Raw genomic sequence first — 26,152 nt, 5'->3', positions numbered from 1 at the left:
GGAACATGATTAGGTATTTTGGTTTAAATCTATTTGGCTGCTTAATATGACTTCATTTCCTTCCATAAGATTTCCTTGAAAAACAGTACCCTAGAAGAGCCAAAGACTCTTATTTATTATTTAATTGATTAAACTTGGTGTTGCCCAACACATTGTCAGAGGATATTTCCCCCCAAAGGGCATATCAAACTTTGTCGCATAAATTTAACTACTCTCAGTATTTTCCCTGTATAGCTTTAATTTTAATGCTACATTCCTTCTAAATACCGTGTGCTTTTAAGTCCAATCTGAATTTTAAAGAGAATTGGAACCACAAAAGCCTCAAATGTTATAAAACTGCTAGTTTCTCAGTAACTTCCATCACAAAAGGTCTCTAGTAAGAGTAATACACAAAATGTACATATATAAATATTTTATAAAGATTGAAAGGTTCCCTGCAATAGTTATATAACATATTTTCACCTTCACTGGTCAAGTGGGACAAGTTATGGGGCAAGATGTGGGCTTGGAATCAACTTTTTTACCAGGAGCTAACCTGACTGATGAGCTGGTGGCACTCACTACAGTGTACAGTCTGCAGTATATTTATTCAACTGTTACTGTTGCTAGAGTGCAGCGAGTAAGCCTGGATTTGGTAACATTATTTGAAGTCTCCCAGAGAAAGTCATTTTTTAGCTACTTTATCAATATAATTTGCAAATTATTTCTTTATAGGTTTCAAAAGCTCCAAAACTCAAAGCAGCATTTCCTCAAGGTCACAAATGGATATCTTTGCTCTAAATCACCAGGGTAATCCCCATGTTGTTACTGAGGAAGCAGCCATATAAATGGAAACAGCAAGGTATTTTGGAGTCCCTGTTAACCATGGAAATGTGCAATTACATTTTACCTGCTTGGAAAATATCCACACATTGTGATCAACATGTTCAATATAAGGGTAGCAAGGTCAGTTTCATTTAGTACAGCCTGTCCACTGGCTAACAGACACCACTTAAGCTGAGGTATTCCCTGAAGTGGTCGCCATCCATCCATGCCTTGAGCCCAACATCTGGTTTTTGCATTTAACATTCCTTTGGTCCACAATTCTTGCATCTAAATCAATGGAAGGCACCATTACTACAAACATGAATGAAGCAAATGATGTTTGCTAAGGTTTTCTATTTTGTGGAAAACACATGAACTACGACAATAAACATACAAGTTCACTATCAAAAAACAACAAACTTTTGTTGACAAGTCTTCAAGAACCTGAAATAGGTTACTAATATAAGAAAATAACCATTTAGTTGGCCAACCTACAGAGCATCAAGAACACTGGAAAGAATGAAAACAGTAGGCAGAGTGTAAAATGACCAAGATATATACAAGTAGAGGGCTTGGTCTTCTATAAAACTTTGGCTAAATTCCAACTGAGCCTAAGATGTCAAGATCAAGTAACAGTAGCTGTTAAGATGGAAATTGCCCTTGAATTGCACAATTTTCAGTGAATTTCAGACTGCATAATAAAATTTACCTACTTATTCCATATAGAAGCGTTGTAGTTTGAAAAGCCTTAATTATCTATATCTTATAACTATTAAGAAATCCATTGCTATTATTACTTTAAAACTTATTAAAAATCTAAGTGCTACCTCTGTAACAACAGCTTATAAACAAAAAGGTTTGAAGACATAACTGTGTGTATGTGTGCACCTATATGTATGTGTGGTTGTTTAGAACTGCAAGCCATCTAATTCTTCATATGGAAATTGAATGACAGAGCCCTTAGACCTGATGATAGTACTTGAAATCATAGTTTAAAAATACTCCACATCTCTATGTATGCTAAGCAGAAGGGCATAAGAAGAAGAAAGACCATCACAAAAAGTTTCTCTAAGACACAAACCTCATGAAATCCATATGGGCCACTCCTTTCTTTGTCTGCGTTGCCAAAGTACCATTCCTTTTCACTCTCTCTTTTCATATCTGGAGCAGCTTCGATTACATTGCTCTAAGTTTTAAAAATATACAGTTATTTTTCAAGGCAGAAATCTAAGGGGGCAGATATCATAAAAAGTAATACAGAACTAACTTTCCTGGGTTTACACTCCTTTGGAAAATCACCTAAATTTCAGGTGACCTTAATTTTAAGAACCAGTGTCTAACCAAGTAGTCCAAAAAAATCTATTTCCTTACTAATATGCATTTGAAATAAATAGCTGCCTAAATTCACTTGGCAATCTAAGCTAAATTATAAGACATCTATATATCCTACTGTCACTAATAAATTCTGAGGACAGTAAAACTTGAGTAGCAAAGAATATTACAAATAACTTTATAAATAAACACAACATTAAACTTAAACCATAATGCTAAAAACACTAAAGTTTTTGAGGGAAAAAACTCACTCCAACTAACAGTTTCAATAAGCACCTGAGATCAAAGAGCTAAAATACTAAAAGGAAGGTTTTTTTTGCTTTTAAACATTTTCAATTTACTACCCTCACTACAGATAATTCTTACAATTTATATATCAATGTTTATGAAAACCTAAGATAAAATTTTTATGCAGTTAATATATTTTAGTAAAACAAGGTTTTAACTACCCTCATAACTACCAGTTTTTGGTTAGATTTATATAGAGAGGCATAGCTATGTGGTTAAGAGCACAGACATCTGGATTCTAACTCTGGTTCTGTTCCTTAACTGGTGGCTTTGGGTAATACACTTGGCTACTCTGTCCCACAGTTTTCTCATCTGTAAAATGGGAGGGCCACTGGGCAATTAAAAAAGTTAATATATCATGTACCAGAACAGTACCTAGTACAATGTCATGCTACACAAGCATTACAATTACTTTATTTATACCTGATAATAGAAAATGCCATATTCTGAATATTCAAATAGCACTTTTGTACATAATTCAGCCAAAAGCTAACATGGAACATCTCCTTGAACCAGGAGATTAAACAAAAACAAAACACCAAAAATAATCACCAGTGAGCTAGGTATAAATCTCTTCTAAAATTAGGTATCAAAAGAGGCCTTTCAGTAGAGATTTGCAGCTCTATCCTCTTATTGGCTGGTTTCTATGAGGCCCAGATTCCTAAAAGCAAAGTGTATTCTCAGTGGCTGTCAATGCTTTAAATTCTAATTCTATAACTGACAAATTCAGTCTAAATTTTAAATAAGTAATATTAGAGATATAGTTACTTTAAAAGACAAAAAAGGGACACATGAAAAATAAAACTGGATCAACACTATCCATTTTAGATTGTGCTTATGGTTACTTTAACTTTTATTGGCCATATTCATGGCCACATATCTTGACATGTTTTCATGTCAATTTTTTTGATTCTTTTGGATCCTAAATTATACTCAGAGGCTGTTAAACTTGTGAAATCTAGATAAGCATACATACTTGCAGTGGCACTGTAGCTCGGCTTACATGGAGATGTGCAAGGGTAAGCAAGTCCACAAGGATTCTAATTCCATTTGAGTCCATGAGATCCTTAACATTTCTCTGGAAGACAAAAACACTTTTACCTAAATGAAAATTTTTCTTTCCAATGCGTATTATTACCTAAAGGACTCTCAAAGAAGAAAACATACATACATACATACATACATACATACATTTATTTATTTATTTATTTATTTATTTATTTATTTATTTATTTATTGAAAACATTTAGAATCTCTTTGGAAAAACTGACATACAACTGATTATTACTTAGTGTTTTAGGACTTTGTGTTCAAGGAACATGAATTTAGATAAATGTGAAAAGTGCAAAACAAAGACATTGCCTAACGAATTTTTACTTAAATATATTCTGAACAAAACAAAATAAAAATAAACAAGGCCTGAAAGGAGTTAACACCCACAATAAATTCTCTGGTTCTCAAATTATGCTGCCTTTTCCTAGGTTTTTATGTTAATAACCAGATTATTCTATAATCAGAAACAAAATCAGTTATATTAAAAACCTTTTAATGTTCCAATTCTTATAAACTTAAGATAAAAACTGGCAATTTCTTAGAAGTTTGGAAGAGATTATAATTTACATTTTCCTAAGATTTATTAATTATACTTCATTTTAAAACATATGCATTATTTTCTAAAAGTGAGAATAAAACTAAGTTAGAACATCAAAGATTTAAGATATAAAAGACTTGTTCAGATTTCACTGCAACACCATGTAATTGTGAATTAAGCTACATTTACAACTATGAATTTTTGTTAGAAACCAGTATGAACTGGGACGCCTGGGTAGCTCAGCAGTTGAGCGTCTACCTTTAGCTCAGGGCATGATCCCGGGTCAGGGGACTGAGTCCCAGATCAGGCTCCCTATGGAGAGCCTACTTCTCCCTCTGTCTATGTCTCTGCCACTCTCTCTGTGTCTCTTGTGAATAAATAAAATCTTAAAAAACAACAACAACAACAAACCAGTATGAACCTACTATAATGTCCTTTAAAAAAAAAAAAGATTTATTTATTTTAGGAATGCCTGGGTCAGTCATTTTAAGTGTCTGCCTTTGGCTCACGTCATGATCTCAAGGTCTTGGGATCCAGTCCTGTGTCGGGCTCTGCATTGAGTAGGGAGTCTGCTTGTCCCTCTCCATCTGCCCCTACCCCCTACCACTTGTACGTTCTCTCTCAAATAAATAAAATAAAATCTTTTTTAAAAAAATGGATTTTTTTCTTAAAAAGAAAAGCTAATATTTGAGAAAGCGCACAAGTGAGAGAGGCAAAGGAGAGGGAGAGAGAATGCCAAGCAGATCCCATGCTGAGTGCACAGCCTGATGTGGAGCTTGTTCTCACCACCCTAAGATCATGCATAACCTGACTTGAAACTAAGAGTCAGATGTTTAACCGAGCCACCCAAGAGCTCTGAGCCTATCAAAATGTCTTAAAAAGGAGAATATGAAGAGCTAAAGTGACTCTCTAGTTTATCTTGAAATTACTTATCATCAAAATGTATGCTGAAAAAAAAAAAATGTATGCTGAATAAATTAAAAACTTTCCATTTTATGTCAAACATTTATTTTACTTAAAGTCCAATCCTAAAGAGTCCTTAAAGTAAAATCAGCTATTGGTTTCATCCCTCATTATTCTTCCTTTAGAATATTATTATTATTAATTTATTCAGTATCTGTAACAGTAGGACAGAATGTACAGAGACTATCTGGCAAAAAATTTTCACTCCAGAAGTTGACAGCACACAGAGATTTCTGATCTAAAAGGAGAAGATAAGAAAAGAATCATGTCTGGATAATTAACTCAAGCTGTAATAATTTTTTTGTTATATACTCATGTGATTTATTTGGAAATAGCTGCCTGCTTAAGCAAAAATACTGTACCTTATTAAGGATCAACTTGTTAAGGAAGAGGATCAACCGATCTCGTTCAAGTTTATCTGTGCACTATTGAAAAAAATGAGAATTTAGTCAGAAGTGAACAAAAATACAAATTAAGATATTATCATTGATGGACAAAATCAACGCCACCAATAAGAAATAATGTCACCTTTTAAACAGCAAGAACATGAGAGAAAACAGTCAATTATTATAATTCTTCAATGTCCTGCATTCTCTGCAATTTTATATAACTTGTCTAATTTCCCTCGAAAAGCATATATATTAAAAGTCAACAACAGATTACTTTAGTATATAGCTTTAAGTACATAAAAATTGAAACCAATAAAAGAATTGCCCCAAATGACACTTCTCAATTAATATTCTAAAGTATTATTAATGATGTTTCATACAAATAACATCATGCAGAACACAAGAAGGAAACTTATATTTGTCTAAAAAATACAAAGGCTATGCTATAAGTACTCTGGTTCACTGGAATAACAGTAAATTAAAATTCAATAGTACAATCTGGCCTAACAGTAATTAATAAGGATTTTCATCTGGTTATGTTATTTCCTAAGGCATGTTTTATAACCTTATCTAGCATCAGTTTTCTAATCTATAAAGCATGACTAACAGTTAAGATAATTATAACAAGCACTGATGGCCATTTAAAAATTGGTGAATGGTTCTAAGGCAGTTCACTGACATTCAAATTGTTAAATTTAAGAGGAATAATATAAGCACAAGTGAAAGAACAAAGTATATACACTGCAACAAATAGGTTACACTCAAATTTGAGCTGCACAATAGATGAATGGGTCAATATGTTCTTTCCCCCAGGCAAGCTCAAGTGTTAAAGGACAAACTTCCTAAAATGTGCTAACTCAAGGTTCTCTTTTTTGGGGTATCACTGTAGTTCTAAAGTTTTATTATCTTCACAATTTTAAATTTAATATGCTAGCATGATTTAAGATTTTTCTAAAGTGGAAACCAAATGTACATACAAAATAGTCACTACTTCTTTTACACACCTGTCCAGCTCATCCATACTTAAAGATTGGTAAATAGGTCGCTAAAGTCATTCAAAAGCAGCAACTGAAAAAAATAAACTGACATGGACAAATACTAACCCAGCAGTCATTTTCCTACTCATCTAACTTAGAATTAATCAAGTATAAGGTAAACTACAAAAAAACTCATGCAGAACGTTACAGTAACAATGTAATCAAACAGAATTTATATTCATTTTTGAAAATTTAACAAGTATGCCAAATGCACTATCTAATAGTTTCCTTAAATGATATTCTTACCCTCTCTAACATTCCAATGATATATCTCGTATCTGTAAAAGGTCCTATTTCTTCATGACATCTGCCATAAACAATAGCAAGGGCTTGTAAACATAAACACTTCATGTTTACTTTTGGGGTGAGCAGGAAACGATGATAGAGCTCATTGAAAAATTCATATCTAGATTTTAAAAAAAAGTTCACAACAGAATTAGCCATGAAACTAACAGTGAAAACAAATATAACAAGATATGAAAAATAGCTTACGATCTCTTAATTGATCCACTTTCTTCATTCTCATCTTCCTCCAATAGTAATCTCAGGTAATAGTCTCCTATTTTGATTTCCTCTGCCAGGCACTCATATTTAACCTTTGTTAATAAATGCACATTAGAGTATTTTAGTTTACAAGAAGGTTTTGGCAGTTTCCACATAATCACTTCTTAAATTCTGTTTAGAGCTTTTTTCTTTCTTGGTAAGACCATCTTTAGTAGAAAAAAATTCATCATTTCTTAAAATATCTAGCAATTCATTATTATTAATATAACTTACTATTTTATTTTAGTTAAATGTTAAAGAGTTGAAATTACATACCAATTGTATGAATGTAAATCTTGCTGATAACTTTCACAGGACTATATTGTACTAATAAGGGTGAAGGGAAAGAAGGCTCAAACACTGTTAAGAGAATCTGTTTCACTCCCTTCTCACAACCAACTATGGAGTAAGTTGATCCTGCACATACACAGTTTGTGCAATTCACACAAGCTACCTCAGGATTTCCCTCATCTCCCAACACATGAACTGCACTTTATGGTGTATTTTTATTTATTCATTCTCTGCATGTCAAATTACCCAAGAATACAAAGGAGGTGATAGATGAAGGAGTGGTCCATGATGATCAGGGGATATGGTAACACCATGACCTTTTGACCTGTACTCAGGCTACTTGTCTAAAGTAAAGATTTGCAAGCAATTGTAAAAAGGAATTTCCTACTGGCCAAATTATTAAAATTCATTTTCCAAAGCCTAAAAAAACTAATTTCTAAAAATATGAACTATATAAAATCAAATATATATGTGTGTGTGTGTGTGTGTGTATCCATTTCACTTTATAAACTGAGCATTCAATTCATTCAACTTTTATTAAACAGATACTGTGTGTGCTATGCACTGTTCTAGTCAAGGATACAGCAATAAACAAACGTAAAAATTACTGTCCTTATAGGAATAGCAGATAAAAAAGTAAAACATACATGGTAGCTAGGTGGTAGGTAAGTGCCATGGAATGAAATAAAGCAGGGAAAAGGGAGAGGGAGAGAGAGAATGTAGGGAGTTGTATGTATATACAAAGAGGGCTGTGTTTTTAAAGATTTATTTATTCATTTTTAGAGAGAGAGAATATAGCGGTAGGAGGAGGTGGAGAGGGAGAGCAAGAGAGATAATCTCAAGCAGGCTCCCTGCTCAGTGCGGAGCCTGATGCAGGTCTCAATCTCACAACTCAGAGATTATGACCTCAACTGAAATCAAGAGTCAGATGCTTAACTAATTGAGCCAACCTGATACCCCTGAGGGCTCCATATTTAAACAGTGGCCAGGGAGGGCCTATCCAGATGATAATATTCAGTTAAAAACCTGAAGGAAGAAACAAGTTCTGAGACTAATCTAGGGGAGAAGAATATTCTAGCAAGTAGAGAAAGACCTTAGGTCAAGAACCTGAATTTGGTGTTTCCAGGGAAGTCAGTGTTGCTGGAGCAAGAGTAAAAGGGTGAGTAGTAAAACATGAGATTAAAGAAAGAATGCTTAGGGCTAGGGGGTACACCAACCTTGTAAGCCATCTGAAGAACCCAAGAACCCAGGCTTTTTCAAAATGAAATGGGAAGTGATAGAAGCACAAAAGGGCTCTGAGCACAGAAATAACACGATCTACTTTAACAAGATCATAATGCTATGTTGGTAACAGATTAAAGGGAGACGAGTGGGTAGCAGAGATATTGCTACAGCCCCACAGAGAGAAGATGGTCCGGTTCTGGATAAATTTTGAAAGTGTACTGAATAGGATTTGTTGACAAACTTGATTTGGGATATAAGAGAAAAGAGGACTTCAAGGGTTTTGACTAAAAAATAAGGAGAAGCCATTATCTAAGATCAGAAAAGACTGCAAGAAAAGCAGGTTTGGGAGAAGAACAAGGGCACAGTTTTAGAGCTCCAGTTGCTTATTGGGTATCCAATTATAAGATAACAGTATGAGGTCTCGGAAAGAAAATCTGAGATAAAAATCTGGAAGTCACCAGTAAACAAAAAATGGTCATGAGGCAATGAATATAAATGAGAAGTCCAAGATCCTTTGGGCCAGTTTAGCAGTTGAGAAAAAAAGAAAAATGAAGCAAAGGAGGAGTGCACAGTGAAGGAGGAGAAAAATCCAGGAGAACATAGACTCCCAAAATCAAAGCAAAGGAAGTTTTTTGAAGAGGAGGGAATGAGCACAAGCAAATCGTTGTATTCTGCAAATGCAGTTGGATTAAAGATCAAAGCCTACAGGGTCAGGAGTATGCTTAAATTAAAAACTGTTATGAGAGCTTACAGCACACACACACACACACACACACACACACACACACACACACGGTTATCTACTGCCAACATTTTTTTTAACCAACATGTTTCTTTTTTTTTAACCAGCATGTTTCCTGATCTTATTTTGTTGTTCTTCACATCAATATTTTACTAGAAAAGCAAAATATGATCACATTCAGAATCAAACTACCACAAAAAAAAAAAATTAAACAAGGTGTAAGTACAAGGAAAAAGGTAGAACTAGCTGTATTTCAATGGAGGAAAAAAAACCTAAGGAAGAAAAACTAAGCGAAGAACAGATCTAGAAAGCATGGGATCAAATTCATTAAAACTCCTATACGATCTCAGATACAAAACCCAGTTACTTAACATAATGCATTTTTAATTTTTGTCTCAGATAAATGCTAAGGTTTTCTAATATTTCTAATATTTCCTCCACAAAATTAAGAAGGAAAGGTAAAAATGTTATATAACCACAAATCTTTTAAAAACACTCCACAAATAATATGTACTTTCAAAAAGAAAAAACTAATATTACAAAAAGCAAACTTTACCTCAAATTCATGATGGTTCCAGGAGATCACATTAGCACTACCAAGCTCTCTATCAATATTAAATGCTCTCATTTCAGATTCAAGACTATCTCTCAGTTCTTCTCGTGTTTTGAAATTCCAAATTAGGTTTGACTTGGCATGATCCTGACCAAACCTATAGGTATAATTAGAAAATAGTAGAAAGGAGTAAACATTAAAAAAAAATCTATAAATATACCTTATACATTTTTAAATAAGAAAACACTGGAATAAACTTCAGCAAGTGTAAATAAAATCTCTGTAAATTTAGTAGAATGTACAATTCTATAAGGTAGAATCTTAGTGATAGATAAGAGTTGTACACTATAAAATTCTTTAACCTTTTCTGTATGTTTGAAAGTTTTCAAAATAAAATGCTAAGGGAAAAAAAATGAACCCAAACCACAAAACAAATCTGTGTGGATTTCAAAACAAGGAACTGATACTTCAATTTCAATATTTATTGCTAGTATAAATTCCAGTCAGAGAATAATTACTATTAGATATTAAATTTCAGGTTGGGGATAAGAATTTCTGAACTATGCACCTGGATGTAAAGTGTGTAGGATGAGCAACATTGTAGATTAGAATGTTACAAACTACCTAAGAATACAGCTATACTGCCGTGTTCTGATTGATATTTGTAAAACATCTTCCTTTTATTCCTGAATAATTTAACTACTGTAATAAATTTGGACACAGGTCTGAACTGGAGGTGGATGGGCACAATATCCTTTCATTTTCATTCTGCAACACTCCTACAAAGTCTAATGTCAAAGTTCCAAGAAAGTTCTAGGGGAGACAACATAATCCTAAGGAAGAAAATCAGTATTTTTAAGGCTATACTATATACTATATTTATACTATACAATTTAAAAGTACTGTGGGAAGTTTCCAAAACACTTGTTTTCCTTTATAAGTTACGGTATAATTAATATGTCAGCTTCCAGAATAAGCACTGTAAATTATCCCCCAAAATTTAGCAAATCCTCAAAATGTTTCAAAGTCTTCTTATGTGCATATGTCTGTGTGTGTTTGTGGTGGAGAACGGTGGGCAGGGGCAGTAGATGGAGAAGAGGTAAACAGAACAGAAAGCTGGAAAAGTCTGTTAGGCCAGCTAAGCTTGATACCCATTTCCCACAAGTCTCCTTATGTTTTCATCATTTATCTCTTTAAAGTAATCAGCTGAAAGCCTTAATAAAAAATTAAAAGTAACTTTAGCTCCTCAGACTACCAATACTGTACTATAAAAGATATTAATATTATGGAAACATTGTTAATCATACCAATCTTAACAGTTACAGTTCTTGACCTCAGTAGTGTAAAAATACCCATTGCATAAAACGTTAGTTTCAGACAAGAAAAACCTATTATGATTGCTCTAATGGCAATGCCAAATTTAACTTGTTGGAAAAGAGGCTTTATGTTTACCTATAATAGAAGAGATCCCAATTTGCTTCTATTTTTATTCTTTGTCTTCTCTTTCGAAGAACTACTGGTTTTTGATTTATATTCTGGAAAAAACAATAAGACTTCATAGTGCTCAATCTGGGGCTATCAAATAGGCTCAGTCAGAAAATCATCACTTTATCAGTGATACAAAACGTTTTCTCTATCAAATTTTGGCAGAAACAAATTAATGAAGCAAAATCTATAAAGTGTGAATATAAAATTATATCACAATGTAATAAATAGGCACTAGCAGATATTTCTACAGTGTTGCTGAAGCATTTTCCATGTAGCCTACAGTTATTGTTTTAATACCAAATTTTGTTACAGTTTATAATGACGACTGATAAAATTTATAACGATCAAAAACAGTGACTTGTTTTAAACATTTACATTACATGCAGTTAATACACAACTCATGGGACAACAAATGCAAAATATTATAGGCTATTAAACTGCTACCAAAGCCATAAGGAGCAAGTATAAATTGAAACAGCTAATGGATAAGAAATATGAATCTACAATCAGACACATGTGAGGTGAGATTTGAATTTAATTTATTAGACAAAGAATCTCAAAGACAACTCCACATGCCAGGCACTTGAATGCATTTCACACATGTAGCAGGGACTTAAACTCACCATATTGTTTCTGTCCTGAATTTAATTGTAAAAAGGAAAAAATGAAAAAGTTTTAAATAAAAATAAAAGAGTGAGTCTGTATGTGTTACGCTGCATCTATCATACGAATTCCACAAGGATGTCACCAATATAAATCATCTTCACTTTAAGACAGAGATCCACCTGCTTCTCTAAGTCTATGACTCAAATTTTAGGCAGTCATAAACCTATTTGAGAATTCAAAGAAAGCTATGGCCCCTATTCTAGAGAAAGACATATACACAAGGCTTATAACTAACTGGAGGTGAAGAGTTCAAAGATTTCTGGAAGTCTATATACATGGGCTGGCAATGAGGAATCTCTGCTCCAGGTCAAACCTGTAAATATGGCAAAACATTAAAATTCTGATCCTCAATGTGACAGAACCAAAAAGTAGAAAGTAATAGAGAGTAAAGCACAGAAGTCTATAACTTAATTAAAGAAGTGACAAATTATATAAAATAAAGCACAATAAATAGAAAGAATAAAGGCTGAGTAGTAAATTTTAAAAAGTAAATACTGTTTGAAACATGAAACCTATTGGTTACATAAGGAGAGTTTTAATAAAACTTTCTCTAAAACTTCTAATTAAGAAGCACTTTCTTCAATTTCTCCGGCCCTCAGGACAAAAAGCTAGGAGTCTAGACTAGTGAAAATGTAAATGCTACACACAAAAAGGACAACCAGTTCTCCATAAACAGAGTTCACACTTAGGCTAAAACCCCTAACTAGTTAAATTCCTCAACTAAAATAACAAAGTAAGTAAAAAGCAATTTTATACATTAGTCGAAGGTTATTATTAATCAAACACAGAACATTAGCTACAAATGAAATTGACTTAAAAACATTCTGATTAAAATATTTTGATTATATAAGAAATGCAGTTCCTTTCAAGGCTAGCCAGTTAATCTTGATAATGGTTAGTTTTCAGACTAGCTAAAGCACATGATCATTCCATATTTGGGTGTTAATATTTCTACAAATAAAATAGTCCCAAAGATTATTCACTGTTTCTTAAAGAAATTAATGTTAAAAATAGTAGTACAGTAAAAATAATCTCTTTATTACCTAAAGAGTTTCTTGACCAGCGTATCTTTTGGCATCATTACCTGCTCAATGTTTTAGATAACACCCACATATATGAAACAGACCAATAAGACATTATTGCTATTAAAAAGCATTATTTTCCTCTGAATTATTTTCTTTAAACAGCATATATTATCCACATTTATAGCTAAAATAGCTTTGTGTTCAAACTTATGCTGGATAAATGTTACATATGAAATTGGAATCCAAAAACTTACTTCAGTTAGATAATTATATCCAACAGCTTGAAAACTATTATTTTAGAAATGGGCTTAATTACTTGAAGTCAGCGGCTCATACTTTTAATAACTGAAAATCAGATCATATCTGTAGATTTTTGATTACTCGAATGTTTCAGGAATATTATAATGAACAGACATGTATATAGTGCTGCTATATTATTATTATTTTTTAAGAGAGAGCGTGCGTGAGTGATCGAGCAGGGAGTGGGGGAGAAGGAGAGAGAGAATCTTAAGCAGGCTCCCTACTCAGCACAGAGCCTAATGCAGGGCTTGATCTCACTACCCAGAGATGATGACTTAAGCTGAAATCAAGAACTGGAGGCTTAACCGACTGAGCCACCCAGCCATCCCTATTATTTCCTTGCTTTTACATAAAAGCAGCCCTCCAGAATAGAGAAGGGAAGTACTGTTATTTTGATTTTATGAAAGAGGAAATAACACTCTGAAAACTTGTAACTTGTCTTAAACAATAAAACTAGTCTCAGATATAGGTCAAACAGTTCAGGGCAGCCCCAGTGGCGCGGCGGTTTAGCGCCGCCTGCAGCCCGGGGTGTGATCCTGGGGACCCAGGATCGAGTCTCACATCGGGCTCTCTGTATGATGCCTGCTTCTCCCTCTGCCTGTGTCTCTGCCTCTCTCTCTCTGTCTCTATGAATAAATAAATAAAATCTTAAAAAAAAAGTTCAAAGTGCAATATCTCTTCACTATCCTAGCCATTTAGAAAGCATATCTAGTGATTCTTTATATTGCACATATTACTCATACAGTTCAGCATAAACTCCTTATGCTCAAATTCTACAGAACTGAATTTTGGTCTCAATTTCAGATACCACATGACTATAATTCTTCTGTGGCACCTGATGTCTACATTTAAATGTTCTAGCTTTCTTCAATTTCCCCGGCCCTCAAGACAAAAAGCTAGGAGTCTAGACTAGTGAAAATGTAAATGCTACACACAAAAAGGACAACCAGTTCTAGCTTTCTTCAATTTAGGTATTTTATATAAAACTGAATATAAAATTCCACCCTTAAGTTTTCCTTCATAGCTTTTCAGTTTCCATACTAATTTATTCATAGATGTTTCTTTCCTTCTTTTTCTGAATTTTATTTTATAGCTATAAAAATAAAGGTGCTCTTGTTTAGCAAGAGGGAGAGAGAGAATCTTAAGCAGGCTCCACACTCAGCACAGAGCCTAATGCAGGGCTTGATCTCACTACCCAGAGATGATGACTTAAGTTGAAATCAAGAATTGGAGGCTTAACAGATAAGAAACCTGCTTGGTGAGGTATTTATATTATTTTCTTTGTATAAAGAAATAGCTACCATTAAGTAAAGAGACGGTTTAAGAGAAAGAATGTAAGTGTGGTCAACAAAAATGGTGAGATCAAGTCAACTTTTATTGATTTAACCACTGCACATTTTATCCTAGACACAAGAATACACATTACTGAATTAGGTTCTATTGATCATACTACATGCTAAGGAACAAGAGACTAAAATGGTTTTTGATCTGACCTTGATTTAAGGAGCTAATACTGAAAAAATTAAGTACATACAGTATATTTAATTTAAAAATGTGAATCTTATTACCAAAACACCTATCTGGCTAGCTCTGAATAAAAATGCTAAACAAGAAGAGCACCTTTATTTTTATAGCTATAAAATAAAATTCAGAAAAAGAAGGAAAGAAACATCTATGAATAAATTAGTATGGAAACCGAAAACCTATGAAGGAAAACTTATGGGTGGAATTTTATATTCAATTTTATATAAAATACCTAACTAAAATCCTATCAATGATTCATAAAACTATGAATTAAGAAAAATTTATATAAAAATATGAATCAGAATTAGGTGACATTTCTTCATATGTTCAGTCAGAAATATCTGACTACCATCTCTGTGAACTGCAACAATGAAAGCAAACCTACAATATACAGAAGTGCTAGAAGCGTGGAAGCAGATTTTATTTTTACCTCTTTTTGTGCAATGCCCATCCTATCCCTCCAGTGCATCAACACAAGATCTACTTTTTCTTTGGCAAATTTTTCAACTTCTTTAGCAGCTTTTCCAGCTAGTCTTTGCCACTCTGGAACTTTATTAAATTTTCCATACTGATCCTGTAAAATAATGTTAAAATCCATTATACTCCTGTTTGCAAATTTATTTTTAAAATCTAAGTAAAGCTGAGTCACACTATTTATTTTACATGATAAAATACATACTGGATGTTGGGGGCTCAGTGAAGAAACAAAGTGAAAATTTCTACAATAAATTATACTTTTGTCCAAGAAATCTTAACTTTTCTGCTTAAGTTTCAAGATGATTCCTACGTGAGAGATGGTAAGATGTGAATGGGAAATGGGTGTAAATAGAAAAATGGAGTGAGGAAAGGAAAAGAACACATATAAGACATTATTACAATGGTGTATCTTGAAAGATGTTTAAGTAATTTTCTCAGAGATAGCCCAATCTTAATAATAAACATAGTTTTTATTTAAAAAAAAAAAAAGTCCTACCCTAAGTTAATTTTTTCACTGTTGGCCCCTTCTAACCAACATTTATCAATCACACATTATTTGTAAAATATCACATTATACGTATGAATATACTTTAAAAAAAATCCATTCCTGAAAGTGCCAACAAGCTGAGTTAAGGGAAACAAAACATACAAGATTACTATTATTTATAATATTAGATTGTGGTGATGGTTTTATAACCCTATAAATATACTAAAAATTACTGAATTGTACACTTAAAACAGGTGAATTATACGGGATGTAAATTTTACCTCAATAAAACTGTTACTAATAATACTACTTTTGGTACTACTATTCAATATACAGTAAATTCTTGGCTTATTTTTGGTATGTATTAGAGAGATTATTCTTTTCAACCTGAAAAGACACTTAGGACAATAATTATTTACCATTGCTATTTTCACATTATCTCTAACATGCATCCGATCAGCATCCTTCTCAGGAACTGGATCTGAGCTGTCCAAGTATGCCAGCAAGCCTGGCGGCTAAAAGCAAACACACACAAAACATAAAATCCATTTTCAAAACAACTGTGCAAAAGAAAATCTGGCTTTCAAAACCTAATTAAATACTATGATTTAAGCTAGTAAGGTTAGCATTTATTATGTGGTAACTCCTTTGATAAGCATCTTTTAAATAAAAAACAAGCAAAAACTAAAAACATCCTTTAACAGTATAAACTCACTCAATGAAATTTTATTGGGCAAGAATACATAAATCTTCTTGGTCATTGAACTGACTTACCAAAATGCGTTTCAACAAGTTTGTTGCAGTTGCATTATCAGCTGTCCAGAGTCCCACTAAATGTCTACTTAGCTGTCTGAAAAAAGCAGACGTTGAGAAAGGTTTGCTGCTTTATCTCAGCTAGAACAGAAAGGAATTTTTAAGAACAAAATATCACATAAGAAATATGGCTACAGCAAAGAAATCATTCTGATGTTAAATATTTAAAGTTAGTATTCTGATGTGGAGAGGTGTAGGAGATAGTAATTAAAAATATTGCTAATATTCTAGAATCTTCTCTGAATCAAAATGCTTCCCTGATAAACTAATTTTCAATGGACTTGAACATGAAGAAGTAGGTTTTTATTTCATTTAAAGAGGGAAAATAAATGAAACACTTAGACTTGATGATACGATTAGTTTGTATAACAAGTCCTGATATAGTGAGCATATAGCATTCTGGCATTCTTTGGAATTCTGAACATGAGCAAAACTCAATAACTATGTTCTAATATAATCTTTCTGGCAAAGTCAGAGATAGAAAATATTTTAAGTTGTGGAGTCTGGAGAAAGACTTAAAGCACTTAAAGCAAATTATTTTACTCATGCCACTTTAGAGGTAAAAGCACATTCTGGTTCAAAGTGAAGAATATAAATATAAGATCCATGTTGAGTCTATGATTTAGTCATTTATTAATTTTAACCCTCACGATATGTTCCTCAAGAGCAGAGAATATATTTTATTCACTGTTGACCCTTCTGTGCTTTGGTAGGAATGCAAATTGCCATTTGCTACAGGAAGGAGTATGAAATCTGTGAGAAAAATAACCAAACCTACAGACATATGTATTTACACAGGTTACATTCCCAGAAGAAAAGTCTAAAAACCCAAATTATGTATACTCTATCACAAAAAAAAAAAAAAAAAAAAAAGGAACACGACTAAAACTGTTCATTTCGATGTCTATTTGGAAATTCAGTACTACTGAAACAATCATAATTTCTTCCACGTGCATTGGATAGGTATCATTTATCAGGGATTCCTGAAAAGGCTTTAAGTAGGGACAAATGGGATAACATTTTATAATAGCGATCTGCATAAAGCAATGCAAATGAAAAGTGGCAACTTATAAGCAGACAGCTTTTCAATAAATACTGTCACTGATCACAGTAAGGGATGTAACTGATTATTTAATAAAGAGGAACACAATAAGCAAACGTCTAACTTGGGGGTTTAACAGAGTAAGATGTCAAACACTGCCTATTTTAATGAAAGATGGTATCTACTATCACTAATAAGTACACCAAGGAAATCATCTTTCTTTTATTTTTGTCCTCTCAGGCAACACAAAAGACTACTTTTGTGGCCATCATCTGTTAAGTTGAGGGATGCAGACTGCCTCTTATAATAGCACAAAGAGCAGAAAACTACTGGCAAGGAGGCATACTATGACATCCAATAACTGGATATAGGTGACAAAAAAAGGAAATTCATGATATAACGAAGTAAACCTAAGTCAGCAATTTGTGTGATCATTTAAAAAGTCTGAAGAACATGATTAAAAATATTTATGATATCCTTTTTCTTAAACTGAGTCATGAGTCATAGTATGCTAAGGATATTTGAAGGGTCACACATCAGAAATCAAAGAAAGATTAAAAGGGATGGAATTCACATGGCCTGGAATAAATGAACAGATTTATGTGCTTCCTTATATTTGAAGGATTACTATAAAAAAAGACAATTTACCAAAGGAGAACTTGCTTAACTACAAGAGATTTAGGATACCTAGGACAGTTAGATAAGGTTTTCTGGATTCTTAAGAGTACCTAACTGACCAAAGATATTTAAAAATTGATATGATGGTCCACAGAAAATAAAAGGAGAAAAATCCTGGGCATGTGGTTCTAGTTCCATAAGCTTCTAGGCACTCTTTTCCATGTTCCAGTCCCATGACTATGGGTATAGAGCCGTAACAGGATAGTGAGGGGAAAAAAGCAAACAGTTTTGTTTCCCCTCCCCAAGCTCTCCAGGGGGGAGGGGCAATCATCATCTAGGCACAATCTTTCTTCTATAAGAAAAGGAAAAGAACTAGGTGAATCAGAAGAAAATGAAACATTTGCATAATCTGAACACTTACTCAGTTTGTTTTATATAATATCTAAATCCATTTTATAAGCAAGTTCATTTATAGCAAATTAAATTTAACCTACCTATTAGTAAGCATCCTTTGATCTGAGCTTATTGTAAACATCGCAGTATGCAAGTGTCGAGGTAAGGCACCTTCACTTAGGGCAAGCTCCTGCATTTTTGTAGCAATTTCTTTGTCACCTTCCTTTGGAAAAAGGGTAAGATGATCCCTAAAGCAGCAATCTAGAACAAGCTATCCTAATTTTATAACACCTCTAGGTAAAATAATTATGTAGTATACAATGTCATAAAAATTTGAAATGCAACTTAATTACCCAAAAATAACACAGGTGATACAAGTAATTTTAAAAATATTATTTGCCTATGAAATGAGGTTTTAAATGTTTACAGATACATTTTATGAATTATGCTTTGCTTAATTTAGCATTAAAATTAGGTTCATTCTCTGAGTTATATCAGCCAATGAAAGGCAAAGGCGACTCAGGGAAATCAGCAATTCCTACCAAAGGCATCTGCAAACCTGGCTTGCTTTTATTATTAACAATATAATTTTCATGGTGAACATGGTTCTTCATTTTTTTTTAAAAGAAGATATAGTAAGTTGGGATAGTTTTTTATCCTGATTTTACTTTGCTTATATGGACTCACTTTGGCAATAGAGTTAAGATAGATAGGACTACTAGTCAAAGGTCATCAGAGAACTATGAAATATAAGCAGTGTGATATTCAAGACAGCCTACTAATAAGCAAAAATGCTCACAATGTTAGTGAAAAATAGTACAAGTATATGGTACAACTGAATATGTAGTATATATACAAATATTCACATAGTGTGAATATGTACATATATCATTCTGACAGTAGTATCAATACAAATATATACATAGCAAGTACATATATATAGACACACACACACCGTTAGTACAGATACATATATAACTTTGAACATTGCACAATCTGAGGGAAAATTTACCAAAATGGTAGTAATAGTAGTTATCTCTGGATGATAAAAATATCAATGACTTATTGTATTTGTTCCTTGAATTTTTTTCTGTAAACACCAGTGTTTATTCAAAGATTATATACTGCTTTTACAATCAGAAAAAACAATTTAAGATACCTGCTAGGATTTCAGGATAAATAAAGCCACCTCTAGTCACTGGCTATCCGTCTAACATGTGTGGCTTGTTATTGAACCCCAAAGTCTACTTCGGTTATACCTGGCCCTTCAGAAATACTTCTGAATGAACAGCAATATATTGGAGGAGCAGGGTCAGGAATACACTTTTTTTTGGTCTCACGGTCTTACTTGCCCTTGGCTACCACCAGCTGTGTGAGAGATAACATTACTTACTTTGGAAGCTAGAACCCATTTGCTAGAGGAAGAAAATTGGCCTTATCTGTAAATACATACTAAAAATGCTTAAAAAACCTTTGATGTGTATTGCCTAATTTTTAAACACCTATTTACGAGTATACTAATTCTGTGCATTTTGTTTTAGCCAAATGTTGTATTTATAAGCTACAATCACTGAGTTTTTTGATAAAAGGGGCAAATACTCTTACATTTTATCCAAATTACAACTATGACAACAACAAAAAGAATCCAAAGCCATTTGGACTGATGTCATTATAAACATCCAGTATGCAATTTGATGTTCATAGCCATGATTTTATTTTCTAAAAGACAGAAAGCTAAAGCAACCATCTTACAGAAACAATATCCCATGTCTGTCCAACGATATGTCCTGATCTCTAGAGCACTTTAGCATGAGAACCAATTTTTGTTATTTAATTCTATTTTGCTATGAACTAATAACTCCATTAACAGATTCCTATGTAACCTCAGTACCTAAAGATTTCAAAATTATCAATACCATCATCTCTCCTCAAAAAAGAGTAAGAGGAAAAATGCTAACTTTTAATTCTTTTAAAACAAACAAAATACAAATAATGTAGGAACCAAAAGATCTATTTGCCCTAAGCCCACTTACCTCAGAACTTTAAACTCTTAGTTTAATACCAAGGATTGTTTCTGTAGTTTAAAACTAATTTCTGAATAAAGATTCAAAATTACTTTTATTACTCAGAAAAACTTCACCTTTCCCATAAAAAGCTGAAATGTAATTTTGTCAGCTTCAATTAAAATACCCAATCAAAATTCAAGTAGGTTTAAAATTTGAAAATTGTTCTCACCTCTATTATTGCCTTCATAACCAATCCAGCTCCCTTTATAATTGCCATGGAAGGATGCTTTAAAATAGGGAAAAAAGTATCACAGAATAAAATAATTTTATTTCAACATACTAGCTATTGCTTTTAAGGAGGATATACAATTTTATAAGCCATAAAATTAGTAAAGGATACATCTCAAAGCCAGATCACAGTTTGGTTAAAAATTTTAAGTATTCTTAAAATATAGCTTTAAGGGTAATTAAAACATCAGCAGGAAATAGCTGGCACTTACTCGGATAATTATACATATTGGAATGATAAATATCAAACAGCAATGATAAAATAACACAAATTGACATAACACAATATAAACGAAAATATAAGTATTACATAGAAACATAACAAGTACAACAGTATATGAAATAAGAATGTTTTCAACTATTTATGATTTTTTTCTACTCTAGTTCTGAGAAAAGATGGGCAACATGGTCAAAACGGTGGTCAAAAGCCATCAACAGAACTCTACATGAAACACCAAGAGATCTGTGGAATTAAATATTCTTAATATGATTATGTACTAGGATGTATTTATTTATCAACATTACTTCAGAAACACATCCGTTATTTTAAAACCAAACTGACCCAAAAAGTGGTTCTTAGATTAGCTATTTGTTATTTGATTAGAAAGATACAAGCTCTCACCTGAAAGAGCTTAAAGAGGGTTCTTCCATTGGATGCTACCATCTCTAAAAGCATATCAAACTGCTGTCCTTCTGTTGTCTCACTATATGGAGCACAGAGGGCAAAAGTAAGGAAGTCCAAGAGTGAACTAATAACTAGGGCACCAGTCCCATGATCCTGAAACAAAGTAACACATTGCCTTAGGACAGAGAAATTCAAGTAAAACGCAGCAATAATGTGCTTCTGTTATTCTAAATGTTAAAAGTAAACATAATTCCTCAACATGAGGCCTAAAGTTTGATTACTCTAAGGAGTACTTGGTTTTACTAATACAGTAAATTCATTCTTTACTATATATTAAAAGGAAAATAATTAAAATTTGGTCAAATTTCAAGAAAATAAACAAGATTCCTCAAACAAATACAACTAAGATTAGTATGTATAGTATTTGTATAAAAAGCAATCTTTGACAACAGTTAAACCACTCCACCAATTTGTTCCTTCTAGATCTATATAGATTGCCCATCTCCAAAATTGTTACCAGTGACTGAGGAGCAAAGATTTTTTTTTGGAGAAGCTTAATTCATAATGACATAAAGAAAAAAACCTAAAGTCTTTGCAACTTATTCTTCCCAGATGAATGGATATAGTCTTAAAACAGAAATATTTTACTATTAGTGAGAGACCAAGCTGACCAAAGTGTGTATGACCGATACTGACCAAAGTTGGGAGCCACAATTGAAAACAAAAAAAATGCCTGAACTGCACTTCTAGAATACTTTTCAATAATGTATGGTATCTCTCATTAAGCCAAATTTAATTATAACTTACCACATGGGAATTAAATTTTTCCAGTAAGTTTTCCAGAAATTTCTTTGAAGAGAGAAGAGAAGCTTTGTTCAGCTGTTCTTGTCTTAAGTCATAGTCATCATGCATGGGCTGTTGATTAAAAACAATGATAGTTCATAAGCAGTCCCACATGCTGGTATCACACGAAAGTCATTTGTAAAGAGTATTCATTAAATATTGAAAAAATTTAAAAACACAGCCTTTAAAGTTGAAGGCAGAAAGGAAACTCGTGATAAGACAATCAGGCAAAAGTGATGATTTCCCCCAGGGTCTGATGAGGCTTCATAGACACTGTGCCTAGCAAGTATCTGTAGAGTACTGCAGAAGGAACTCTCTCAAAAGACACAAGTCTCCTTCTTAAAAGGCAAATAAGACCCATTTTTCTCTCTCCCTATTTTATATTTAAATTTGAAATGATAAAACTTGGCATTTATTTACTTATTTTTTTTAAAAAATGTTTAAAAGCAGGTACTAAAATGAGCAGCAAATATTTATTTGTCTCTTCTGATTGGTGGAAAAATTAAAATGGGAAAAAGATTCTAGCATGAGGGTTAGGAATAAAGACCCAATTCTAACTTTGCTGACTATAGCTGACCTCAGGCAAGGTTAAGTTGCATTAACTCTGAGTTTCACTTTCCTTAGCCGTCCAGGTGAGATTAATAATACTTAGCTCAAAGGACTATTATGAAGCTTAAATGAAATAATTCATGTAAAATATATAGCCAAACCCTAATATGTAGTGAGAGAAGATTGGGTTTGTTTCACACTATGATATTTTATTTTACATTCTAGTTACCTAATTTTTTTCAAGATTTATTTATTTGAGAGAGAGAGAGAGAGAGAGAACATTGGGGGTAGGGGCAGAGGGGGAGGGAGTCTCAATCAGACTCCATGCTCAGCAAGGAGCCCAACGTGGGGCTAATCTCATGACCCTGAGATCACAACCTGAGCCAAAACCAAGAGTCACACTGAACCAATTGTGCCACTCAGAAACCCTTATTCCACTATTTCTTTCCATGGAATTATTAGAAGCAGTAAAGATAGCAAAATTCATTTCTGAGTATAAATGGAAGATTTTCTACAAGTGATTACTTAAAGTTTATCCTATACCACTAAACTTGCCTTAAACACTTTAGTCCCATATGCTATATACAACACTAGTAAATCAGGAATGTCAAAGTTATACTGGATAATTCATTGCTTCTCCTCCATACAAGCTGTCACTAAGTTAGATCTTTACCCTCAGCTTTCAAATGTGCCTTCTTTAACCCCATCCTACCTCAGCATCTTGTTTCTTATTTGGTCTACCTGTCTTTAATTTTACCTCTAATACAGTCTCCACATAATATTTGTCAGCTTTCGGTAGTTCAAACCTAGTATTACTGCTCCCCTGATGAAAAATCTTTCAGTTGTTCCTTACTAAAGGATACAAATTTATTAGCCTCTTTGTCTGATACCAAAGGCTTTTGATGACTGTCTCTGCATATATTTCTAGCTATAACTCCTAATCCCACACACCTCCATACATGTTTTATGACCCAGCCATTTCAATTATTTGCTTCTTCCCAAACATACCTTTGTATACGCCCCCTTTCCCACACAGAGGGAAAATACCTGCCTGTCCTTTAAGATTCAGTTCATGTGTAACATCTGAAAAGACCGGCCTCAAATCTTTTATGTTCTCCTCACCACAAACCCAAAAAGCTAAGTTCTGCTTTTTAGGGATCCCATGGCCCCTACTACTTTAGATGAGACACACACATGCTTACCTTACTAGACTGTCAGCAATTTCAAGGAAGGAAGGAACTTTGTATTTCTAGCAGATAGCACAATGCCTGGTTTATAGGATATGCTAAACGAACCTTCATTTGAATAAATAAATTGCCAAAAGAGCAATTTGGGAAATACAAAACACTGAATTTAATTGGTACAATGAAAATCTGAGTTTGTGGAAATTTAAACCATCAATCAACTTAAGAAAAACCAGTCTCTTAAAAAACAACAACAACAACAACAAACCACCACGGACGCCTGGGTGGCTCAGCAGTTGAGTGTCTGCCTTTGGTTCAGGGCATGATCCTGGACCTGGGATCAAGTCCCATATCAGGCCCCCCGTGGGGAGCCTGCTTCTCCTTTTGTCTATATCTCTGCCTCTTTCTGTGTCTCTCATGAATAAATAAAATCTTAAAAACAAAACAAAATAAATACTACTTACACACATGAGGGCACAGAGCATATCAACAGCTGCATGGATTACTCCATTGTTGCTCCTCTTGAGTGCTTTTACTACCTTCACTCCTAGACGCTCCCGAAACCTTATGGAACAACAACAAAAAAACAAGCTTATAATAGCAATATCAGAGAATTATAAGTCTTCTTAAGTTTCTATTGCATTCAACAAGTACATATTTTAAATTCTACCTCTAGAACATATCTGTTCTCCTAACAGTTTTTTTCTTTGAGGGGGAAGATTTTTTAAAAAATTAATTAAACTAAAAGGGATTTTGGGGCATCCGGGTGGCACAGTCAGTTAAGCTAAGACTCTGTACCAACTCAAATCGTGATCTCAGGATGGTGAGATGGAGCCTCACATCAGGCTCTGTTCAGAGTCTACTTAAAGACTCTCTCTCCCCTGGGCTTCTCAATAAACCTTAAAAAACAAAACAAAACAAAACAAAACAAAACTAAAAGGGATCTACTTTCCTGCTCAAATTCATTAAAACGAGTCAACATATTGCAGGTATGTGTAGGACCAATCTCTACCCCTTTCACTTCCACTTACCTTCCTTTATTTCACATGAATAAAAACTACCATATCATCATATGAAAGGTATCAGGTTTACACAGATATAAAAAGATAAACTGTTGATTTTCTGCTATTTTGAGTTGTTTGTATTCTCTAAAAGTTCAAAGACAACTTACTTTGGAAGCTGAGTGAAGGCCAGAAAACCAGCTTTGGAAGCCACAAGCCTCCTCACAGCCTGGAACTGACTCTCAAGTTCTGCATTTGAAGCAACAACATCTCCCTCTTGGGATAATAATGCTGTTATGGCATTATTGATCAGTTTTTCTTTGTTTTCTGAGAAGAGACCCTAGGTAAAGGAAGAATGTCTCAAAAAAGTTTCCATTCCCAAAATTAATGACAATGAACAAGTTATAAAACAATCTTACATCCTGCGTTACTGCATGCAGAACTCCACTATATGAAATATTAGCGTTGAACCTGAATACAGCATCTGCAAAGTTGCCATCTGTAAGATGAAAAGGTTCAAAAAGATTTAGAGGCTTGCATTCCTAATATTTAAATTATTAAGCAGATGGATGGAAATGGAATTATACTTAATCAATACTTACTTGGAGGTGTGGCCAAAAATCTGAGATGAAGGCTCTCTACTTCCTCATCAACAGGCATGCTGAGTAACCCCCATCGCTGACCTTTATGAGTTGGTGTCATTTTTACACAAACATCTCTGTTACCAGAGGCTCTTACTCCATCCAGCAAACTTGCTAATAAGGAATCTCTAAGCAAAGTAAAAAAAATGTTTTAGGATTGATAATTAAGGGGAATTTAGAATCAGAATACAGCATAGGCCCTTTAGCAGGTCACCTGCTCAGGCAGGACACTCTGAGTACAAGCACAACAGAATAGGGCGCTTTAAGAGAGAGCCTAGAGTTTCAATACTAGCTCTGCACTTTACTGTCACATATCTTCACAAATTACTTAAGCACTATAAATGTAATATTTTTGCTTTTTAAGAACTTTTTAAAGTTTTACTGAGATATAATTTACAAATCAAAAATTCACCCAATTAAAATGT

At 33.4% G+C, this 26,152-nt stretch overlaps 1 protein-coding gene across 6 annotated transcripts in view; it reads right to left on the bottom strand.

Moving 5' to 3' along the window:
• Positions 1–26,152, bottom strand: part of DNAJC13 (DnaJ heat shock protein family (Hsp40) member C13) — a 117,476-nt gene that overhangs the window by 44,540 nt on the left and 46,784 nt on the right. For all 6 annotated transcript variants that reach the window (XR_007405308.1, XM_049099998.1, XM_049100000.1 and 3 more), the window contains 19 exons: positions 25,689–25,855; positions 25,506–25,585; positions 25,257–25,426; positions 24,550–24,649; positions 22,317–22,424; positions 21,507–21,662; positions 20,826–20,882; positions 18,692–18,813; positions 16,499–16,574; positions 16,144–16,239; positions 15,191–15,334; positions 11,210–11,292; positions 9,761–9,914; positions 6,897–7,000; positions 6,651–6,810; positions 5,341–5,403; positions 3,401–3,502; positions 1,886–1,990; positions 890–1,092 (listed from right to left, as the gene is read on the bottom strand). Coding sequence is in view for 5 of the 6 variants with exons in the window: in XM_049099998.1 (XP_048955955.1) it covers positions 890–1,092; positions 1,886–1,990; positions 3,401–3,502; positions 5,341–5,403; positions 6,651–6,810; positions 6,897–7,000; positions 9,761–9,914; positions 11,210–11,292; positions 15,191–15,334; positions 16,144–16,239; positions 16,499–16,574; positions 18,692–18,813; positions 20,826–20,882; positions 21,507–21,662; positions 22,317–22,424; positions 24,550–24,649; positions 25,257–25,426; positions 25,506–25,585; positions 25,689–25,855 (2,250 nt within the window). In the remaining variant the exon portion in view is untranslated. The remainder of the gene's footprint in view (positions 1–889; positions 1,093–1,885; positions 1,991–3,400; positions 3,503–5,340; positions 5,404–6,650; positions 6,811–6,896; positions 7,001–9,760; positions 9,915–11,209; positions 11,293–15,190; positions 15,335–16,143; positions 16,240–16,498; positions 16,575–18,691; positions 18,814–20,825; positions 20,883–21,506; positions 21,663–22,316; positions 22,425–24,549; positions 24,650–25,256; positions 25,427–25,505; positions 25,586–25,688; positions 25,856–26,152) is intronic.

The sequence above is a fragment of the Canis lupus genome, chromosome 23 (assembly GCF_003254725.2).
Source record: "Canis lupus dingo isolate Sandy chromosome 23, ASM325472v2, whole genome shotgun sequence".
Taxonomy (NCBI): Eukaryota; Metazoa; Chordata; class Mammalia; order Carnivora; family Canidae; genus Canis; species Canis lupus.
This window is presented reverse-complemented; position numbering and strand designations above follow the sequence as displayed.